The sequence below is a fragment of the Bos grunniens genome, chromosome 3 (genome assembly GCF_055505025.1).
Source record: "Bos grunniens cultivar Pamir isolate PY7600 chromosome 3, Bosgru_T2T1.0, whole genome shotgun sequence".
In the NCBI taxonomy this organism is placed as follows: Eukaryota; Metazoa; Chordata; class Mammalia; order Artiodactyla; family Bovidae; genus Bos; species Bos grunniens.
The window spans coordinates 5,494,897-5,518,972 of NC_141167.1; the positions used below are offsets into that span (position 1 = coordinate 5,494,897).

The 24,076-nt window shown below is 45.2% G+C and overlaps 1 protein-coding gene across 6 annotated transcripts in view; it reads left to right on the forward strand.

Annotated features, from left to right (window-relative positions):
• Nucleotides 1-24,076, forward strand: part of DRC11 (dynein regulatory complex subunit 11) — a 187,615-nt gene that overhangs the window by 72,311 nt on the left and 91,228 nt on the right. For all 6 annotated transcript variants that reach the window (XM_086376589.1, XM_086376598.1, XM_086376607.1 and 3 more), the window contains 2 exons: nucleotides 10,570-10,654; nucleotides 21,132-21,254. In XM_086376589.1, the coding sequence (XP_086232715.1) occupies nucleotides 10,570-10,654; nucleotides 21,132-21,254 (208 nt within the window). The remainder of the gene's footprint in view (nucleotides 1-10,569; nucleotides 10,655-21,131; nucleotides 21,255-24,076) is intronic.

The window sequence follows — 24,076 nt, forward strand, 5'->3', positions numbered from 1 at the left end:
GTCGGCTGGAAAACCCCATTAGCTTCAAAATATGCCCCAAGCCCACCGACCTCCCACCCAGCACACAGTCGGCTGGAAAACCCCATTAGCTTCAAAATATGCCCCAAGCCCACCGACCTCCCAGGGCTGCAGACAGTAAACCATCTGCCTGCAATGTAGGAGACTCGGGTTCAATCCCTGGTTTGGAAAGATCCCCTGGAGAAGGGAACGGCACCCCACTTCAGTATCCTTGCCTGAAGATTCCTTTGGACAGAGGAGCCTGGAGGGCTCCAGTCCATGGGGTCACAGAGAGTCAGACACAACTGAGCGACTAACACTGCTTCTACTATACACCGACCTCCCAGGACTCTGACTTCGCTGCTGCCTGAGGTCTAAGAGGCATCACACCCAGCCTGGAGGCAGTAGCCTCTGAACCGTCCTCCCCACAACCAGTCTGGCTCCCCAAATCTGTTTTTGGGTTAATGACAGCGTATTCACGACGTATGGCTGAGTCCATAACAGTATCACTCAGACTTACAAACCTACTTAGTGACTTAAAAGCACACCGTGGTGCTGCTCCCACGGTCTCTGCAGGTAGGAGTCTGGGCTTAGCTGCGTCCTCTGTTCGGGGTCTCACAAGGCTGCAGCCCAGGGTCTCATCTGCACCCACGCCCTCCGGGCTGTGGGCAGCAGTCAGCGACTCTGGGCTGCCGGACCACGGGCCTCAGTCCCTTGCTGTGGGCTGGAGGTGTCACGCTTGTGTGTAGTGCTAGCTCCAAGCCAGTCCCAGTCCCAGCCTCCCTCAAGAGGAAGGAGGTGCACAAAGGCATGGGCCCAGAGTCTGGGACCCAGAGAGCAGGGATCATCCTGTCAAAACCTAAAGTGAGTCATGCCCCTTCCCTGTAAAGTGGCTCCCTTTCCTCTCCAGGAGGGCGAGTGTCCTGTGGCCACCAACTAAGGCCTGGCTCTTCTCGGGGCAACCCAGGGACACCTCCTTGGAGCATGGCCGTGGGCATCTAGCACCTGGGGGATGTGCTTCTATAGTTTCTGCTCCCAGAACTCCCCTCGGTGCATGAGAGGAGAAGGGAGACTAGAGGCTTCCACTTACGTTACTGACTCCTTATGCTGTAGGATGAAGAAGTATATGTTGCGATTGTTTTCTTGGTTCATAGCCAACTTGTCTGTGTTCTGCTTTCTCTCTCTGCTGCTCCTGCTGCTGCTAAGTCACGTCAGTCATGTCCGACTCTGTGCGACCCCGTAGACGGCAGCCTACCAGGCTCTGCCGTCCCTGGGATTCTCCAGGCAAGAACACTGGAGTGGGTTGCCATTTCCTTCTCCAATGCATGAAAGTGAAAAGTGAAAGTGAAGTCGCTCAGTCGTGTCCGACTCTTAGCGACACCATGGACTGCAGCCCACCAGGCTCCTCGGTCCATGGGATTTTCCAGGCAGGAGTACTGGAGTGGGGTGCCATTGCCTTCTCTGACTCACTTGTTATTTCAGAGAGGACTTTAGGTTTCCAAGTCTTTCCAAATTAGACACGAGTGTTTATTCCCAGTAATATAAATAGATCCGTGGTAGGAAAATGCAATATTATATACATCAGGAAAAGCACTATAATCATTTCAGATCATGCAGAAAAACTATCTGATGAGGTGGAATGCCCACTTCTTATTTTAAAAATTCTAAAACAGAGAAGAGTTAATTCTTAGCATAATAAAAATTGAAGCTGAATAAAAAACAAGGATTTGTTTAATCTTTTGTTTACTCTTTTTCCCTGTGCCCAGAACAGTATCTGGCACACAGTTCTAAACGCGTGCGTGAATGAATGAAACAGCAAGTATTTTTTAAAACAAAAGAGAGCTCTGCACCTAATGAGGAAACACTACGGGTTGGTTGTCCCACAGATGGAAAGGGAAATATGGATGCTTTTGTCCCCTAATATTTTGTGCCTGCATGCTCAGTCGCTCAGTCATGTCCAGCTGTTTGGGACCCTGTAGACTGTAGCCCGCTAGACTCCTCTGTCCATGGAATTTTCCAGGCAAGAATACTGAAATGGGTTGGTTGCCATTTCCTACTCAGGGCCTAATAATTAATACCATAGTATACATTTTTGTCAGTATAGTGACATTGAAAGGAAAGAAGGATATTTTTAAGAAAGTAGAAAAACATATTTTTTAAAATCAGTGATAGACTAACTGTGAAAGAGAGAGATATGAAAGTTTAAGAAGTTTAAGACGTCTACAAATGTTGAAGAAATTTTAAAAGACTTGAATAAATGGTGAGACGCGTCATGTTTCTGGTTAAATGGAAAGATGGCATGACTGCTGTGGGTAATTTATAGACAGGACACAATTTCAATTAAAATCCCAACAGGATTATTTATTGAACTTGAAAACATAATTATTAAAGTCATTAGGATTAAAATCGGGAAATAAGAACAATAAGGAAGGACAAATAGCACTGTGTTTTCAAGAATATTATAAAGAAAAATAAGGTAAATGCCTTACACTAATATCAAAGTGCAAGCATAACTCAGTGAAATAAAGAAGAGAGTCCCAGAACCGACAAACATAGATGGGAATAAATAGCATGTGATAAATTAAGTTTAAAAAGTAATAGGAATGGGAAAAATACACTCGCAATAACTAGATTGCCTTAATTGCTAAAGCCAACAAGCAGGAGAAAACAGGATTTAACTTCCCTGGAGAAAGGTCACAATTTTCCAACTATAGAAACAAAGGTTTTTTCCACTGTTAAAATTACAGGGTCTATGTAGTAATCGAACCCTAAAATAAGACAGAAAGGAAGCCAACCAAAAATAAAATTTATTTTTTATTATAAATTGTTTTACTTTATAGTTTTATTTAATTATCAACATGATTCCTATTTGCTGTAACAAGTAAAATAATACTGAAATATACACAGAAAAAAAATCAGTGTTCTCCTCCCTCTAGCCCCTGCCTCGTAGCTAATCCAGATGAACAGTGCTTGCCTTCCCCTGCCCCTGGCAAACGTAAGCACACACTTGTTTGAGGCTCTCCTGTCCACATTCAATCGGTGATGCCATTAAACCATCACCAACTCAGTGGACATGAACTTGGGCAAACTCCAGGAGATAGTGAGGGACAGGGAGGCCTGGGCTGCTGCAATCCATGGGTCGCAAATAGAACACGACTTAGCAACTGAACAAGTCCTATCCCCTTTTATTTCGATAACCCAGATCGCTCCCCAGCCCAGTTTTTCCCCTTCATATTCTGTCTTTAGCATCCCCTCTGTTCACTTAGCACTTCCCCTGGTGGCTCAGTGGTGAAGACCCTGCCTGCCAGTGCAGAAGACATAGGTTCGATCCCTGGGTCAGGAAGATCCCCTGGGGAAGGAAATGCCAACCCACTCCAGTATTCTTGCCTGGAAAATTCCACAGACAGGGGAACCTGGGCTACAGTTCATGGGGTCGCAAACAGTCAGACACAGCTTAGTAACTAAACAATAACACCTGTTCACACAGAGTCGAGTCATCCTCATGGAACTGAATGTGTTCATCCACCTAAATATTTATTCAGTGCTGGTGGTGAAAAGCTAAAGCGGAGCAGGTGAAGCTTAGTCCCTTGCTGGATTCCACACTGGGGCTTAACCACAGTTACATAACCATTCCCTGCAGTCTGAGTATTTTCAGTTTCTTATTACAGTTTTTATTTTTTACAGCTTTTGCTAGTACAAAAAATGCATCACAAAACTTTAATATTTCTGCTTTTAGTTCAGTAGGGATTCCCAATAGTGGAATTGTGGGGTTGAATGTGTACATATGAAAGGTCCATGCATGTGAAAGTGCATGCCTGAATGCTCAGTCCTGTCCGACTCTTTGTGACCCCGTGGACTGCAGCCTACCAGGCTTCTCTGTCCGTAGAATTCTCCAGGCAAGAATACTGGAGTGGATTGCCATTCCCTTCACCGGAGGATCTTCCTGACCCAAAGATCGAACCCAGGTCTCTTGCATTACAGGCAACTCTTTACCATCTGAGCCACCAGGGAAGCCCACATATGAAAGGTTTATAATGCAAACTTGATAGCTGAAGACAAGCAATCCATTGTCTAAGGATTTTTGACAAAGCCAGTAAGTGACTGTGAGTAGGGGGATCCTGGGCATCTAGGCAGAAGCCCAGGGTTAGCATCTTGGCTCTTCCCAGAAGGAATTGTTTGCCTTTGGAAGAGTCATATAAACTCTCACATTTTCCAGTTCCCTCCTTTGCAAAATGGACAGAAGGGCTCATCTCACAGAATTTCTGTAAGGATGAAATGGAAACAATTTGTGAACGGCATCTGTGGAAATGCTGTGTAAACCTGCATGCAACAAACCCACACGCGATGATCATTTCTACTTAATAAGTGAGTCCAAGAGGTAAGGAGTGCATGCATGCTCAGTCGTTCAGTTGTGTCTGACTCTTCACAGCCCCATGAACTGTAGCCCGCCAGGCTCCTCTGTCCCTTGGATTCTCCAGGCAAGAATACTGGTGTGGGTTGCCATACCCTCTGCCAGGGGATCTTCCTGACCCAGGGATCGAACCTGGGTCTCCTGCATTGCAGGCAGATTCTTTACCACTGAGCCACCAAGGAGACAGCTACACAAACGCCCCTAGCATGTATCCAAGTGTCAGTCAACGTCAGTAACAGCTGCTGCTGCTGCTGCTAAGTTGCTTCAGCCGTGTCCGACTCTGTGTGACCCCATGGACTGCAGCCTACCAGGCTCCTCCACCCATGGGATTTTCCAGGCAAGAGTACTGGAGTGGGGTTGCCATTGCCTCCTCTGATCAGTAACAGCTAAAGAAACGCAAGTGCAAATTCAAGTTGTGCTTCCATTTTACACCCAAACTGGTCTAAAGCAAGGCCTCCGAGGAAGAGGAATGCTAATGCACTGGTGAGACGGGTGAAACAGACCACAGGGGGCTCAGGACTGACTGCCCGTTTGCGTTTGAATTCTGCTCTTTCCAGGATGGGACTGGGGCTTTTCTCTGTGGACTTCCATCATCGGCACCCCCACCCCACCCCAGAATAATTGACTGGGGCAAGGGGTTGTAGTTACACCGAATTTTATGTCCTCCTGTTTAAAATAATGAGCCATCGGCATCCTGTGCAGAGCATCTGACTTCCGAGAAGAGGTCGCTGCTGCTCGGAGATGCTCATGAGGTGTGAACGAGGTCACCTGAATTGCTGTGAGTTCTGATGCTCAGGCATTCCAGACGGATCAGGCCAGCCCCTCTCCGTCTGAGTGCAAGAGAGTTCCTGTGCCCAATCCCTGGCTTCTGCCTCCAGACCTTGAAGCCATTTTTCAGGCACAGTAAGGAAGTAGCAGGGCTTCCCAGGTAGCTCAGCAGCACAGAATCCACCTGCCAAGCGGGAGACGCAGGTTCAATCCCTGAGTTGGGAAGATCCCCTGGAGAAGGAAATGGCAACCCGCTCCAGTGTTCCTGCCTGAGAAATGCCATGGACAGAGGAACCTGGCAGAGGACGTGGAGTTAAAAAGAGTTGGACATGACCTAGTGACTAAACAACAAGAAAGGAAATGGCAGCAAGGTGGTCTGATTATGCGACAGATACCACTTGTACAAAATAAAATGGGGGCTACCTCCCACCTCCCTGTGTAAGATGAGGAGGCGGCAGATCTGTTGGCCACTGGCCTTGGACACAGTGGGGACCCACTTCCATGATGCCTCAGTCAGGGGCTATTCTCTTAGGCTCTGAGATGTGCGGGACAAATATATCTTCAGGGCCAAAGAGACATTGAAATCCCAGTCATGGACCAAGGGTTTGGATTGGGATTTGGGGAGAAAATTAAGTGAGAACAGTATGGGATCAAACCACGTATGGCTGTGGTTTCAGAGTCATTGTGAACCCTGCCTGGAAGCCCATTTAGGGAGGAGATGGTGCAGGTCCCACTCAAGAGCCTGAGACTCAGAGGCCATTATCCTAGGTATGCAACATGCGGGTGATGCTTTCCAAGTCAAGAACTAAGGTTGGTAGCGATCGAAGAAGCTGGAAGAATGTCAGAAATGTCAGGAGATTTCCAATGCGGGAGCAGCTGGCAGGCATCATCACTCAGAAGGCTAATTCTCTGGCGAGGTGGGGGCCTGGCTGGCTTCTCAGATTCTTTCATAATTTTTCAGGGGTGATCCAGGTTTCGTGCTGGGGAGGTATCATTTGATTTTGAGAAATATTCAACCATCTCTAATTTATTGACAAATCTCAAATTTGATAAATATATTTCATATTCAGAGTTCCTATTCAAATTTTCCTATTTTCAATTTTATTCTGCTTTATTTATTTCATTTTTTAATTGACAAAGCAAAAGACTTTATTGGGAAGGGGCACCTGGGTGGAGAGCAGGAAGGTAAGGGAATCCAGGAGAACTGCTCTTCCAAGGTGCTTTTTAGGGGCTTTTCAGGTGGCACTAGTGGTAAAGAATCTGCCTGCTAAGCAGGAGACTGCAGGTTTGATCCTTGGGTGGGGAAGATCCCCTGGAGGAGGAAATGGCAACCCACTCCAGTGCTCTTGCCTGGAAAATTCCATGAACAGAGGAGCCTGGGGGGCTGCAGTCCATGGGTCGCACAGAGTCAGACAGGACTGAGCAAATTCAGAACTGCCCCCACCATAATCCCCATGAGATGTGCCAGCATTGGCTCGGAGGTGATGAAATGCTCAGAGCTCACAAATAGCTGGTGAGTCCTGTCTTATCAAGTGCCGCGTTCGTTTCTCAGACTTCGCGTTTTCGGATGATTCTCACCTCTTATTTCTCCTGTTCTGTCGATCTGGGTGAAATGTCTGTAGTTGAGGTTATTTTTCATGCAGCCATGTGATGAGTTCCATTTTCCGCATCACTTGGTCCATCTGGCAGTTTGGATGCCCATTTGGAGAACCGGCTTCAGCCTTGCCTGTTGCAGCAATTTGAGAGCAAATGGAAACTGGTTGGTGGGGGCGGGAAGGGTGTGGAGTGGGGATGTGGCAAGCAGTGTACAGCAGTGGCGGATTCTAGCACGCACCGCATGGCAATTTTGAAAATCAGCAAAATGATGAAAGTTGAAGATAAATGTCTGTGAAATTAAGATTTAAACTATAATTGAGGGAAAGCTGTGACATAAATAACCACCATTTACCAAGTCCGGATCTTTACCACATAATAATTTTGCAGATGGTGACTGTGGCTTTGAAATCAGGAGATGATTGCTTCTTGGAAGGAAAGCTATGAAAAACCTAGATATTGAGCTGAAAAGCAAAGACATCACTTTGCCAAGAAAGTTCCATATAGTCAAGGCTGTGGTCTTTCCACCAGTCATGTACGGTCGTGAGAGCTGGACCCTAAAGAAGGTAGAACGCCAAAGAATTGATGCCTTCAAACTGTGTTGCTGGAGAAGACTCCTGAGGGTCCCTTGGAGAGCAGAGAGAACAAACCAGTCCATTCTAAATGAAATCAACCCTGAATATTCATTGGAAGGACTGATGCTGAAGCCGAAACTCCAGTACTTTGGCCACCTGATGTGAAGAGCCGACTCATTGAAAAAGACCTTGATGCTGGAAAAGATTGAAGGCAGGAGGAGGAGAGGGTGTCAGAGGATGAGATGGTGGGATGGCATCACTGATGCAATGGACATGAGCTTGGGCAAACTCTGGGAGATGGTGAGGGACAGGGAGGCCAGGCATGCTGCAGTCCATGGGGTCACAAAGAGTCGGACACGCCTGAGCGACTGAACTGAACTGAACCTAGCGGGTGGTCACCCACCATCCCCAAGGGTGATGCGTCTGTCCACAGACCTCCCCTGCCAGCCGCACGCTGCACTGTGTCCAGTTCCTTTCAAAGCTACGCTGAGGAGCTGAGTCCCATGCCAACTGAGTGAGCCCCCTGGCAAGGTTCAGGAGACCTGAGAGATTGTATGTAGAAAGGGATGAAGCTGTCCTAAGATGTTTGGGGGGCAATCTGTAGAAGGGTTGGGGGCCAAAGTGCTGGGGCGGGGGCAGATGGTTAGGGAGCTGCTGGGTGTCGACCTTGACCCAAGGAATGGCCCCAGTTCATCTGGATCCTCACTGCCATGCACCTGCCTTTTTAAAAAGTTCATTTAACAATATCCTTGAGGACACAGTAGAAAATAATTGTAGGACTTAACCCTTGAATACCTAGCTTTTCAATATTGTATGTGAGGGCCCTGGAGATGAGTGACTGCCTTCTGCTGCACCCCAAACTGTGAAGGCCATTCAAGGTGGGCACCTGCCACCTGTCCAGTTTCAGACTGAGCAGGCCCTTTCTATGGAACCTCATTTTTCACTGAAAAGATGACTGACATTCTGGCTGTTCAGACTCAGGTTCGCAGGAGACACTTTCTCAAAAAAGAACCAAGTAAGCCTGAAGGAAAACAATTGAGGGTATTTGTTGCTAATAATAAAATTCAAGCTTTCTAGCAAAAATTACAAGTTTGGAAATCTTCTAGTCTGAGAGACTGTGAGTCTGAGAGCTTCCCATTGCTTAGCTTTAGAGTCTGAGATTGATGGAGTTGTCATTCAGTTGCTCAGTCGTGTCTGACTCTTTGCAACCCCATGGACTGCAGCAAGCCAGATTTCCCTGTCTTCACTATCTCTAGGAGCCTGCTCAAACTCATGTCCATTGACTCAGTGATGCCATCCAACCATCTCATCCTCTGCTGCCTCCTTCTCCTCCTGCCTTCAATCTTTCCCAGCATCAGGGTTTTTTTCAATGAGTCAGGTCTTCACATGAGGTGGCCAAAGTATTGAAGCTTCAGCATCAGTCCTTCCAATGATTATTCAGGGTTGATTTCCTTTAGGATTTACTGGTTTGATCTCCTTGCTGTCGCAGGGAGTCTCAAGAGTCTTCTCCAATACCACAGTTCAAAAACGTCAATTCTTTAGCGCTCAGCCTTCTTTATGGTCCAGCTCGCACATCCGTACATGACTACTGGAAAAACCATAGCTTTGACTGTATACACCTTTGTCAGCAGAGTGATGTCTCTGCTTTTTAATATGCTGTCTAGGAGTTATTGATGACTGCGATTTTTGGTGCTATGCAATGTATATCAGCTTTGGGAAGATCCACATAAGTCAGTGGACCATTAGTTTTGAAATGATCAAGACCTGATGTTACAGAGTCACGTCTGAGTGAAAGATCTGTTCAGCGCACAAGACACATGACTTTTAATTTAGCAGGGAAGGCAAAGTTCTTGATAAGGTTTCAGATTCTACATCACCACCAGCCTTTAGGAAGCTCCCACTCATCAGGCTGTGGTGTGGAGTCAAAGCAGAATATTCACAGCTATCTAAAAGCCTATTAAAACTTTCCTCTCTTTTCTAGTTACACATCCGCGTGAGGCCAGATTTTCTTTCTATACTTCAACCAAAACAACATACTGCAGCAGATTGAATACAGAAGCACATATAAGCATATAAGCATTCCGCTAGGTTCCACTGAGCCAGAACACCAGCACTCTTTAATTTTTTTTCTTCTGGGAAATATGTTCATTAAAAATGTTACTTATGTGAACATCTAATGGGTTTATTATTGTTGTTTTTAATGAAAATGCATATTTTAGAAAGGTTGCCATTTTAATACCTAATACAGTAACTATCAATAGCTAGAACTCACATAAACAAAAGCTTTGGGGATCATCAAAAATTATCCAGCGTGTCAAGAGTGGGACTTCCCAGGTGGTCCAGTGGTTAAGACTCTGCCTTTCAATGCAGGGGGTGCAAGTTTGATCCCTGGTCAGGGAACTAAGATCCCACCTGATGCAGGGTGCAGCCAAGAATTTTTCAAATAAATAAATAGAACTTGTTTTTTCAAAAAGAGTGTCAAGAGCAACTAAGGCCAAAAGTTTGAGAATAAAGAGTCATCTTGAGCATGGGCATCTTCTAACCCTTAGATTCTGGATTAATGGAACAAACTTGATAAATGTTTTCTTTCTCTATATGGAATAAATATAACACTGGTATCCAAGTAGTTTCTCTTAGAAAAATTAACTTAGTATCCCTTCTGAAATTTCTCAACATTAAATTTCAAATTCTGCCTTTTAGAACATAGAAACTATATGGTTACAGAAAACAATGACTATTCCTATCTCTTAACATGTGGGGCTCAGACTCGCTGAAATCTAAAGCATGCGTGCCTATGTCATGCACGAGTACCAAGTCTGTAATTTGAACCATGCCATGTTTCTGTTTTATTTCAAAATCCTGTGTTTATCCTACATTTTAAACAGGAAGAGATAATTTGTGCTTCTGTCGTCATTCTTAACACAAGCATGGAGTATTGCAATAATTTTTTTTTTTTAAAAGAGGCAGAAGAGGACAGTCTGCTTTAAGGAGAGAGGTCTGACTCAGAGTAACAATTGCTTTGAGGAGAGAAACCTGCTTCTGAATGTCACCAGGTCCTTCTGCTCCGTAGAGACTGCATGTCCGGCCAGCAACTGGCAGGGAGCCCCATCCTAATAACCATCACTCATTTCAGTGAGCTTGAGCAGAGCCATCTCGTCGGGAATGTAGCAGAGAGGACTGCGCTCCTGGATGTTTATTCTGCCTTTTTTTTTTTTTCCTCCTCAGGAACTTAACGGGCACTTTTCCTGACTACCCTAATGAAGAAGAAGGAGGTTCCGCTATTATTTTTTCCAACAAGACCCCACAACAGGTACAGATATGCTTGAGAAATAAAATGTAGCTATATCATAATTGCAATCCTTTAAACCTTAGTTAATGAGTTTGCAGGGTTATTAGGTCTTGGTTATGTCCCTACAGATGTTTACATGGAAATACTTTTGATTAAGTGACTTTTGAAGTCACTTAATGTACTTTCAAACTTTTCTAATGAAATTCATGCTTTCTCCTGTCTTTGAAGACTATGTGACAACACGTGATTCTCATCTTCTTAGTAAGTGATGAGCATGGGACCTGAACACCTCGGTAGAAAGGAAGGCAAAAAATATTAACTTATTAAAAAACATTAATTTTTTTAAAACTCTCTGGGAAAGAAACTTAAATATAAAGCGATGTTACTCTATCTCCTTTCATCTGTCAGATTGCTAACATTTTTAGATTGTGACAATAATTGGAGTGGGTAAACATGTGGGGAAAAGTCACTCCCGAACATTGTAGCTGGATACATAAATTAGCATGACATTTTTTGAGGGCCGTGGAATGAGTAAATATCAAAATGTTTATTAAGTATACCCTTTGACCCATAAATGCTATTTAAGGAATTTATACTAAGGAAATAAGAAGACAAGTTGCCATAGGGAACTTGCCATCAGTTCAGTTCAGTTCAGTTGCTCAGTCGTGTCCGACTCTTTGCGACTCCATGAATCGCAGCACACCAGGCCTCCCTGTCCATCACCAACTCCCGGAGTTCACTCAGACTCACGTCCATCGAGTCCGTGATGCCATCCAGCCATCTCATCCTCTGTCGTCCCCTTCTCCTCCTGCCCCCAATCCCTCCCAGCATCAGAGTCTTTTCCAGTGAGTCAACTCTTCGCATGAGGTGGCCAAAGTACTGGAGTTTCAGCTTCAGTATCATTCCTTCCAAAGAAATCCCAGGGCTGATCTCCTTCAGAATGGACTGGTTGGATCTCCTTGCAGTCCAAGGGACTCTCAGGAGTCTTCTCCAACACCACAGTTCAAAAGCATCGATTCTTCAGCACTCAGCTTTCTTCAGTGCCTGCCCTCATACCGGATCCCTCCCCACTCTCCTGCCCCGACTTCACATGGCTGACGGGAGGATACAGGGAAGGAGAGCTCCCAGGAGTGATGAGAGCACCCAGGAGGCAGTCAGGCTTCTGGGAGGACCCTCACTTATTGGGATGGGGTCACAGAAGACCTGCTTGAACCACAGCTCATGAAATGTGCCACCAGCCTTGCAGAGCCTGGGAGAGAACCTGGACCCAGAAATGCTGGGGACTCCAAGCCTATGGAGCAACTGACACACCCTTCAGGACCCACAGGAGGTCACAGCTCTCACTGGGGCAGGAGACCCACCATGCCCACCCAGGACACCCGATATTCTGAGAAGAATCAGCCAGAGAAACCAGAAAATGACAGTGTTGGATGAAGGCATGTCCTTCCAAGGAGTAAACGTCTTTTAATTTCATGGCTGCAGTCACCATCTACAGTGATTTTGGAGCCCAGCAAACTTTTTCCATAAGCAGAGAAATAGTAAGTAACTCTGCCATTATAACCTGAAAGCACAGACAATATGTAAATGAATAGGAACGGCTGTGTTCCAATAAAACTTTATTTACAAACACAGGCAGCAGGCCACAGTTGGCCTATGTGATACGATTTGCTGACTCTTGCCACAGATAACCAAAATAGCTGTTCTTGTCTGCACTGTTCACAGCATTGACAAAGAAGAAACCAGGCTAACGTGTGTTGTGTTAGTCGTTCAGTCGTGACCAATTCTTTTCAACCCCATGGACTGCAACCCGCCAAGCTCCTCTGTCCATGGGATTCTCCAGGCAAGGACACTGGTGTGGGTTGCCATTCCCTTCTCTAGGGGATCTTCCCGACCCAGGGATCAAACCTGGGTCTCTGGCATTGTGGGCAGATTCTTTACCATCTGAGCCACCAGGGAAGCCCAGTGTTTGCTAGTTGGGTAATTAGTTAAGTGACATGAAGCGCTAACTAAGCAGTGGTAAAAGCCATGTGTAGGTGAGATCTCGTCAGTACTGCCGACCCTGCGCTCAGCATCCCTGGCTCCCTCTGCTCCTCTGCCTGAGCCCTCGCGGTCAGGCGGAAGCTCTCCTCTCCCTGTCCCCTGTCAGAGCCGACGTCAGCTGCCAAAGCCTTCCCTCCACCCCCGCCCTCCTCCCCACTTGATGAGCTCCCTCTTGTTGGCCGTTCCTCAGCCCTGCCTGGAGTCACTGTCATTTTGATGCGCTGTTATTTCACTTTCTTACATGTTTCGGTCTTGTCTCTCCAGCTAAATTACCCGGCACAGGTTGTGTCTTGACAGCCCCTGGCAGGCAGCCAGACATGTTTCATGTCAGTTTAGAAAGGTAACAATTACAGAATTAGGAATGTTGGTGGAATGTCTAAATTGTCCATTGGAAACTCTCGAAAGTAGAGTTAATGTGCAGTCAGACTAAAAGCAAAAGAAGACTGAGGACGTCTGGTTAATACACTAGAACTAATACACAAGGCAATGGGGGCCACAGAGCAGCATGATTTTAAAAGGCAGGTGAGGGGCTTTCCTGGTGGTCCAGTGGCTAAGAGCTAAGAGCTTGCCTGCGGAGGGCCCGGGGTCCAATCCCTGGTCAGGGAACTAGATCCCACCTGCCACAGCTAGCAGAGTTCTCATGGCTCAACTGAAGATCCCGGTTGCCACACCTAAGACCCAGCATGGCCAAATAAATAGACAAACATTTTTTAAATAGGCAGATGAGTGAAGAGTCAGGACAGCCTTGTGGTGAAGAATCAGAGTTTTCACTGGGTCTGCAGCCTCAGGCAAGGGTCTGACCCACTGTGTCTCAGCTTTCTGGTCTGGATGCAGATACCAGCAAGACCTGCCTCCCTGGGCTGAGGAATCAGTAGATGAGATGATACGTGGAATGTACTCAGAGCAGAGTCTGGCCCTCTGAAATTGTTCAGGGAATCTTAGCAGTTGTTACTAATGAGGGAGTGGGGAGGAGTGGGAGGAGGGGAGTAGAAGGAGAAAGGGGAAGAGGAGGAAGCTGAAAAGATAGATCAAGCATAATCATTATGGCATGCCTGTGTATAGTCATTTATATTTGTTAAAAACCAAAACGGTAAAAAGACTTCCTATGAAGTGAGTATAATCACATTGATGCCAAATCCCCCAAAAGATGGAATATGAATAGAACCTCAGATCAGTCGTACTTTTGAGTATTAATTCAAAAATTCAAAGTGAAATATTAGCAAAACAACGCAGCCGAGTGGTGTTTATTCCAGAATGTCCGCGTGGTTAATGTCCGCGTGGTTGTGTTTTGGACGTCTGTGAATACATTGCGTTATCTAAAGAGATCTGAAAGGGAAAACCATAAGCTCATCACTGTGGGTGCTGAAAGGCATTTTACAGGGTCGACTCCCATTCTTGATGTTAAGAAGACAAGACAAAAATGGAATGCATGGATACTTCTTTAACATGACAAAATATTTTTTAGGTCACAAGTTAATATCATGCTTAAAGAAATTCACAAGAAACACACTGATGTCATGAAAAATGCAAGGATACCCATCATCACCATTGATGAACAGGAATTCTATTGAACACTCTTAGACAAGAGAAAGAACAGTGAGCAATAAGTTGGAATGGAAGAGGGAAAACGATCACTTTTTGCAGATATGTTCTGTACTTAGAAAAGCAAAGAGAATAAACTGAAAAAAAAAACCTTAAACAACATGAGAAGATGAGGAGTTACAAAATTAATATGCAGAAAGAGAAAGCTTTTGTATGTTCAAAGAGCAGCTACATCTAGAAAATATAAGAAGAGTCCATTTACAACAGCAACAATGACACAAAGGTGAAACATCCAGGAATAAAGTTAATAATAAATGTGTGATATGTGTAAATAAAAGCTTAAAACGTTCTGAAAAATGAAACTGAGCAGATGGAAAAGCATATTGTGTTCTTAGGTAGGAATGTTCAATGTTATAAATACTTCAGCTCTCCCAAACATAGTTTATACATATAATATGATCCAAATAAAAATACCAAAAGCATTTCGTTGGAGTAGGGAGTCAGAGCATGCAGAGGGTGACTAATTTGATTTTAAACTTTGGGCAGAAAGTAAATAACCAGGAATAACTCATAAAATTCTGAGAATGAAGGGTAATGAGGAGGAACCAACCCTGCCAGGTATTAAAACATGTTTTTAAGAGCCCATTGGTACAGGCAGATGATGAGATGAAAAAGAACAGAAAGTCAAGAAATATATCCAAATACACGTGGAAATTTAGTATATAATAAAGAAGCCTGTCATCCTTCTTGTATAAGGAAAAGTAAAAGGACCATTTAATGAATGGGACTATAATAACCAGGTTGTCAACTGGAAAAGAAGAAAATTAAATCTCTGTCTCTTTATACTTCACCCCAGAATGATTCCAAATGGATCAAAAAAGATTTAAATGTCAAACAAAACAAAAACACAAAAGAACTAAAAGCAACCAACAAAGAAATATGTCATAACCTCAGAGTGGAAAAGACCTTTTTACCTCTGTTGCACGACCCGAGAGTCATAAAAGAAAAAAAAGATAACTTAAACTACATTAAAAAATAATTTTAGCCTCCATGGCAAAACTGACTCCAAGTAAAGTCAAATGACAGATGACACACTGCAAGAATTTTTTGTGATGCGTTTCACAGAAAAGAGATCATTTTTCTAATATATAAAGAGCTCCTATGGCTCTATAAGAAAAAAAACTCAATAACCCAATATTTTTAAAGCCAAAAGATATGAACAGACAGTTCTCAGAAATGAAAATCTGAATGGATTTGAAAGATAATAAAAAATGCTCAACATGTGAAAAGATGATCAACCCCACACATATAAAGGAAATGCAGATTAAAGCTATGCTGACAGACAAGACTGGTAGATTGAACCTCATCAAAATTCAAACTTTTGGGCTTCCAAAGACACCGTTCAGTTCAGTTTAGTTCAGTCGCTCAGTCGTGTCTGACTTTTTGCGACCCCACGAATCACAGCACGCCAGGCCTCCCTGTCCATCACCAACTCCCAGAGTTCACCCAAACTCATGTCCATCGAGTCGGTGACGCCATCCAGAAAGACACCATTAAGAAAATGCAAATACAAGAACAGACTGGGAGATGATGATTGAAAACTTACACTTGATAAAGGATTTGTATCCAAAATGTACAAAGAACTCTTACATCTCAGTAATAAGGCAAACATTTTTTTTTAAATGGGCAAAAGACTCAAAAAGACAGTTCATAAAGCAATATAGATAAATGGCTAATAAGCACATTGAAAGATGCTCAGCACCACTTGTCATTACCACTGCTGCTGCTGAGTTGCATCAGTCGTGTCCGACTCTGTGTGACCCCATAGAGGGCAGCCCATGAGGCTCCTCTGTCCCTGGGATTCTCCAGGCAAGAATACTGGAGGGGGTTGCCATTTCCTTCTCCAGTGCATGGAAGTGCAAAGTGAAAATGAAGTTGCTCAGTCATGTCTGCCTCTTTGCGACCCCATGGACCACAGCCCACCAGGCTCCTCCATCCGTGGGATTCTCCAGGTGAGAACAGCAGTGGAGTAGGGTGCCATTGCCTTCTCTGTGTCATTAGGAAGATGAAAATTAAAACTACAATGAGATGTCATTTCATAACACTAGGATGATGTACTAATAAAAGATGGTAACAAATGTTGAGGATGTCAAGAAGAAGGAACCCTCCTACGTTGCGGGGGACATAAAATGGTACATCTACTTTGGAAAACCAGTTTGTCGGTTTCTTAAAAGTTAAACACAAATTCACCAAATAACTCAGCAGTTCTGTTCCACTCTTAGGACTTTATCCAAGAGTAATGAAAACATATGTACACACACACAAAAAAAAATGTGCATAAATATTCATAGGAGCATTTCTCATAATAGCCAAATGTTTGAAACAACCTAAATTTCCATCCGTTGGTGAATGGGTAGGTGAGATGTGGAATAGCCATGCAACAGAATGGTACTCAGCAATAAAAAAGGAGCAAACCAAAGGAAAAAGCCAAAGGAAAGGGAGTGGCAGAGGATGAGATGGCTGGATGGAGTCACTGACTCAGTGGACATGAACCTGAGCAAGCTCCAGGAGATAATGAAGGACAGGGAAGGCTGGCATGCTGCGGTCCATGGGGCTGCAAAGAACTGGACGCAACTTAGCAACTGAACAACAAGAACAACACAACTTGGGTGAACCTCAAAAGCTCGATGAGCCATGAAAGGAGCCAGACACAAGAGACCACAGAGTATATGATTCCATTTATAGGAAATGTCCAAAAAGAGTGAATCCATGGAAGCAGAAAGTAGATTAGTGCTGGAGAAGGAGGGCAGGAGAGGGGAACGATTGAGTAACGCAAGGGAATCTTGGTGGAATGATGAGATGTGTCAAAACTGATTTACGGTGGTGGCGGCACAATGCAATACACTCACTAAAAATGACTGACTTGTCCACGTGGAATGGGTAAATGTAAAGAATGTAAAATACGCCTCAACAAAATTGGACCTGTATCTTCAGAAAGAAAACAGGCAGCAAGCCAGATTCAGACTCCTCGATTTTCCAAACACAATGGCTGACTTTACAGGCACTAAAGCACATCTCTAATTCTGGGAGATTTTACTATAGTTGGAGAGCACAAGCCAAATAAATTCAAGATTGGCACCTATACGAAACAACCGAAACGACTCCGACATGACATGCTATTTTTCACCCATTCAGCTGGCAAACACAAGCACTGTGTCAGTGAGCATGTGGGAAAGCGTGAAGTCGCCCGCATCAGTGGCGGAAGTGTGAATTAGCACAGCCCGCTGGGGGCAGTTTGACAGTCTTGTACATGCATGTGATCCAGCGTTTCTCCTAGGAATTATCCAGAAGATATGCTCATACACTTGCAAGATGACATTTGCATGCGTTGATCCCTGTTAGCTTTGTGGGTAATAGCAAAAGATTGGCGATGACCTTGACTTCCGTTGGGGGGAGAATGGTCAGATAAGTTATGAATGGGGAGGAAACGTTTCACTACATGCTTGTTTGTAATTTCTGAAGTGTGGATGGTGCTAATATTTTGTCTTTTGAAAATAATAAACTGGGTAAGGATCTAGGTGAAACAAACAATTGATGCACTGAATTGTATTGCCTCACAATAAGGATTTTATCCTCTTTTCAGATACACATATTTATATTTAATATTTTATACATATATATTATATACGTTTCTGAAAGTTTCCGAACTTCCAAAGGCCAAAACATGTCCATTTTCCATAAGTGCACCAGAGCATGACGGCCCTGGCAGCCATAACTTGGTTCTATGGTCTGACCCCCAAGGAAAATACTGCTATTCTGACAACAAGGGACTTTCAGTCCTGTCGAAAGACACCCTTTTTATTACCAAATAGTGTACACAACACATACGTCACCTCTCACCTCCCCACACCACCTTTCTGAGCCTCCCCTACCCAGGATCTTCACTAGAACCTCGGGAGGTGGGTGAGCCTCAGGAGGATGTGGACCTGGACACGGGACTGCAGTTTTTTTAAAGTCCAGATGGTGCCTGAATATCCTACTTTGTTCATGATAAAACTGTTATGAACACTTAAAGGTGTGAATTAAGCTCCTAAAAACAACATAGCTATGAATTCAAAAATGCAATATTAGAAAATAAACCTCAGCATTTCAGTAAATCACACTAAGGCATAATCAGTGTACACTTGATCCCAGGAGAATGCTTTAGCACGGCACACTAGGGGTAAAATGATATTAGCCCTTTTTAAATTTTATTTATTTATTCAGCATTGTTTAGTCACTAAATCGTGTCTGACTCCTCGGTAACACCATGGACTGTAGCCCTCCAGGCACCTCTGTCCATGGGATTCTCCAGGCAAGAAGACTGGAAGTGGGTTGCCATTTCCTTCTCCAGGGGATCTTCCTCACCCAGGGATCGAACCCACATCTCCTGCATTGCAAGCAGATTCTTTACCACTGAGCCACCAGTGATTACCTTGACTGCACTGGGTCTTCACTGCTGCTCGGGCCTTTCTCTAGTTTAGGCGGGCAAGCCAGGGCTACCCTGAGTTTGTGGTGCATGGGGTCTTCATTGCAGTGGCTTCTCTTGTGTAGCACAGGCTCTAGAGAGCATGGGCTTCAGTAGCTAGGGTGCATGGACTTATTTGCCTGCAGCATGTGGGATCTTCCCAGATCGGGGAGCAGTGTCTCCTGCATTGGCAGGCAGAGTCTTAACCACTGGACCACTGGATCACCAAGGAAGTCCACTATTAGCCCTTTTTTTTTATTTGCTCTCCAAAAGTAACCACTGGACTGAGTTTAGTGTGTGTCATTCTCTTACATTTCTTACCCTTCCAGTTCAGTTTAGTGGCTCAGTCGTATCTGACTCTTTGCGACCCCATGGATTGCAGCATGCCAGGCCTCCCTGTCCATCACCAACTCCTCATGTCCGTTGAGTCGGTGATGCCATCCAACCATGTCATCCTCTGTCATCCCCTTCTCCTCCTGCCCTCAATCTTTCCTAACATCAGGGTATTTTCCAATGAGTCGGCTCTTTGCATCAGGTGGCCAAGTATTTGAGTTTCAACCTCAGCATCAGTCCTTCCAATGAATATTCAGGACTGATTTCTTTTAGGAAGGACTGGTTGGATCTCCTTGCAGTCCAAGGGACTCTCAAGAGTCTTCTCCAACAGTTCAAATGCATCAGTTCTTCGGTGCTCAGCTTTCTTTATGGTCCACCTCTCACATCTATACATGACTACTGGCAAAACCATTGCTTTGACTAGACGGACCTTTGTTGGCAAAGTAGTGTCTCTGCTTTTTAATATGCTGTCTAGGTTTGTTACAGCTTTTCTTCCAAGGAGCAAGCATCTTTGAATTTCTTGGCTGCAGTCACCACCCGCAGTGATTTTGGAGCCCAAGAAAAGAAAGTCTGCCACTGTTTGCTCATTGTTTCCCCATCTCTTATTATTCAGGATGAATATTTATCATCCTGAAACGGTGAAGTGTTATTTTTTTCGTTTTTTTAACCAGTTGGATTTCACACTGAAGGCTGAATGTGTAATGCAGGTCGTCCCGATTTGCACTGTTTGAATCCCAGCTCAGGCCAGTTGCTAGTTGTGTGCACGGGACTGCGCTCTCTGTGCCCCAGCTCCCTCGTCGATAAAGCAGGTTGATTACAGCTCCTAGTAAACGTGCTCGGCAGTAAATGAGCTCACCAAGTGAAGCTCTCGGAACCACGCCTGGCGGTTGTAAGTGGTCGGGATGGAAGTGCTGATTTCATTTTAAAGCGGAGGAAACTGGGTCTCCCAGAGGTGCTGCCACTTGTCGCAGTCGCGCGACCAGTGACGCGAAAAGCCCGAGGGTCCTGCGTGTCCCGTCGGGGTCACTGTTTTACCTCCTAGAATTCACAGCAAGTGAGCGCCCGGCGAATATTGATCATATTGAGTGGAATCATATGGGGTTTTTTTGCCTTCCCAGATGGTACTGGTGGTAAAGAACCCGCCTGCTGGTGCAGGAGACATGAGATGTGGGTTCCATCCCTGGGTCGGGAAGATCCCCTGGAGGAGGGCATGGCAGCCCACTCCAGTGTTCTCACCTGGAGAATCCCATGGACAGAGGAGCCTGGTGGACTACAGTCCGTGGGATCACAAAGAGTTGGATACCACTGAAGCAACTTAGCACATGTGGGTTTTTTTACAAACTTTCACTAATTCTCCAATGATGCTAATGCTATGTGAACTAGGTATTTTTAATCAATATTGTATTCTTTAAAAATTATTTGATTGTCTTATTGTTATTTTATTTATTTATTTTGGCATGCTGCTCTGCATGTGGGATCTTAGTTCTCCAACTAGGACACCCTGCATTGGAAGCTTGGAGCCTTAACCACTGGACCACTGGGGAAGTTCCTAACCAGTATTTTAAATTTTAGGACAATAAGTGGGTTTTTGTAGGAAATACAAATTAAATCAGAGATGAAAGAAACCAACTCCGAGAAGAGATGTATGGAGTGTAGGCAAGGAGCACAGGAGCTCTCGGCTGGCATTTGGGGAAGAGATGTGGGCAGGCCTGAAGCAGCCTGCAGCTGAGACGCTAATGAAGCCAAGACCACCGCCCCCCCCCCACCCCACCCCTGGTGTCGGTGGGACCCCTGGGAGTCACAGCAGCTCTGAACTGGCAGGGAACTGGATTCAGAAATGTCCAGCCTCTCTCTCTCCACCTGCCGTCTGAGGCCCCACCGCTGCCTCTGCTGATGAATCCAGCCAGAGACAGACAGCAGGCAGAGTGGAGAGGCCAGGAGGCTGGGTCTGCAGGGTTCAGAGCCGAGCAGAGAAGGGACACTGACCCATGCAAACACTTCTTTCTGGACCAGAAAGATAAGCCTCATCTTCATCCGACTCTCTTAAAGTCCTATGATGATTTTGTTTCTTTGCAGGTTATTGATGATATTGTTGCAAGCCAAGACAAAGAGGAGAAAACCAAAAAGAAGAAGAAGGAAAAGAAACCAAAAAAAGAAAAAAAAGAAAAGGAAACCAAAGAAACAAAGGAAAAAAACAAGGTATTTGGAGTTTTAGAAACTGGGAGTTTTCTTTTTTCCTTTTTTGCTTTGACTCCTTGGAATAATCTCAAGTCTGCTGAAACTACAGTCACTCATTTCCTTGGAAACCTTAGCTGTTTTTCGTTTTTTTTAAATGCCGGTCGACAGTCAGTTGTCATCGTTTCTATGACTTGTAAATACCTGTTAGGCTGAGGAGTGGTCTCAACAACTCAGACACCTCACATTAGTCACATATGCGATCACTCTGAATGCTCATTCCTCAAGACACATGATCCCACTCATCCTTTCTCAAGGGTAGAGATAAGGAAAATTTCTTGGCAAACCAAATGACCACTACAAAGTCAAAACAATCCTGTCTACTTCCACCAAAGCATACTCCTTCCAATTTATCACTTCACGTTGACGTCTCAGACCTGTTTTTAACAGGACTTGTTTCTTAATACCCAAAGGAAAACAGAGTTCAGAGTCAGTGTGGGCCGGGCCTGCCCTGTGTGATGGGGTTGCTGGGTGGTGGGCGGGCAGGCAGGTGCTACATCCTGGGCACGACAGGAGGGATCTTTCCCCCCACATACGTGGAGAGGCCCCTGCCAGGGTGATGGTTCTCTCCAACATAGACTCCTTCTTTGGGAAATAGAATAGCAGCTGGAAGGTAGCACCATCCGAAAACCTGAATGTGTGAGCTACAGCCTTTTGCCCAGATACTACGTCACAGCTGACCAAAAGCCCGACCTAAACCAGAGTGGGTCCTGAAAGGTTATGTCCCTCCGTGACTCTGTGCAGAGGCAGAGAGCCACCTCTAGCTCAGGTAGCCAAGGCCACGCTCCTCATCTTCCCAGAGATGGGTTCCCCCTGGCCGTCAGACTCTCGAATTTCTCCGTGGGGGAGGCAACTCACTGGGTGTGGTGGATGGTGCCTGGGAACTCTGGAGCCATCACAGTGAGAAAGAAACAGGACCGGGTGTGTCATGAAAGAGAGACTGGACCCAGGAGGCCAAAGTTGTAAGCAAGGGAGAGGGGGTGATGGAGAGTATCAAACGGGAATCCCTGAAGTCCACAAAAATGCAAGGTATCGCGATGGTGATAAGAGCTAGCATCTTGTTTAGAATTTCTCGGAGTGGGGCTTCCCTGGTGGCCCAGTGGTTGGAAATCCACCTACCAATACAGGGGACGCGGCTTTGATCCTGGGTACCGGAGGGTCCCACGTGCTGCGGGGCAGTTAAACCCGTGCTCCACAACTACTGAGCCCTCCCATCGAGAGACCTCTGCAACAGGAGAAGCCACCACAATGAGAAGCCTGCCCTGGGCAGCAAAGAGCAGCCCCTACTCGCCACAACTAGAGAAAGCCCAGCAGTGAAGACCCAACTAAGCCAATAAATAAATAAAATTCCTGGGCTTGATTGTGGCCGACACAGCAGGCGGGGGCTCACCCCCTCCTTGCGATGAATGGGAATCTCGCAGCTGCCACCACTGCCCTGTCCCTCTCTAACCCTGGTGCTCTGTTGTTAGCTCCTTCCTCTCCTTGGTCTCCCCCCTCCACCGCAGTGGATGCTGCATGCATGCAGCCCCTGTGATGCCCCCTCAGGACCAAGGGGCTCCATCCCCAGCTACAGGATGGGGTGCTGCCCCCTCACACTCGGCCCCTCCCCAGCAACTGTTCAGGGTCTAAGGCAGGTGCTCGAAGTGAGGTTACCCACCCCACACTGGCCAGCTGCCTTCAAGGCTAGTCACCTTAGGGGGGTCCCTGGCGGTCTTGTGGTTTAAGAATCTGTGTTTCCACTGCGAGGGGGCACAGGTCTGATCCCTGGTTAGGGAACCAAGATCCCACAGGCTGTGAGGTGCTGCCAAAAATTAATTAAATGAAGAAATAGAATCATCTTTAAAAAAAAAAAAAGGATAAGTTAGGGTACAGAGACCCAGCCCCTCACTGCCCAGGACAACTCTGAAGGGTTCTCCCAGCTCCTGGGTGCCCTGTGGGATCAACTACTGATTTCTCACCATTGCAGCCCAGTTCAGCTCCCCCTCTGCTCAGTTCAGCTCCCTCTCTGGCTGGGGCTGCTGCTCTCCCTCCCTCCCTCTTGGGGGACATTCCCAATAAACCACCCGCTCGTCTTCAGTCTTCTTTCCAGGGAGCCCCACCCACAGGACCAGCTATCGCCTTATCTCATAGACTTAGACTTACAAAGCTTTAAACCTTGTTACCGGTGTGATAATTTGGAAAGGGTCTGTTTTCCCTTTATAGAAATTAGCTGAAATATTCAGATGTTTTTATCTGAGATCTTTGCCAAGTTTTCTGACTATATATGTGGGGCTGGTGATTGATAGATGCCCAAGTGTTAGAACAATACTCAGAAGAATAAGCAAACAGCTCTGCCTCTGTGGTTAGGGGTGAATTCACACCCATGTGAGTTCAACAAAGCTAGTTGCCTCTGTCTCCTGCCTTTTACCCTCTAACCAGGATAAACAATAATAGATATCTTTTTCTACAGGTCAAAATGCTGATTTCCACATAAAGATTTGAATAGCTTTAGGAATGATTTCAGGATAGGATTTTTTTAAGTCAATGGAAAAGATAATCTGATCTGTAAGAAACATACCAACATCATTTAAATGTGCCAAGGCTTCTTAGAGATTAATATTTCCTATTTTAATAATCACATTATCACTTTGTAGACCTGTACTTTTCATATAAATTCATGTCTAAGTAATTCTGAAGGATTATCCCCATCATATGCAACTACATCATAAATGCTGATGTACTCAAACTTTGCTTTTTTTGTAGAAAGCCATTCATCATTAAGTGACTCTTTAATAGCTAGTTAATAA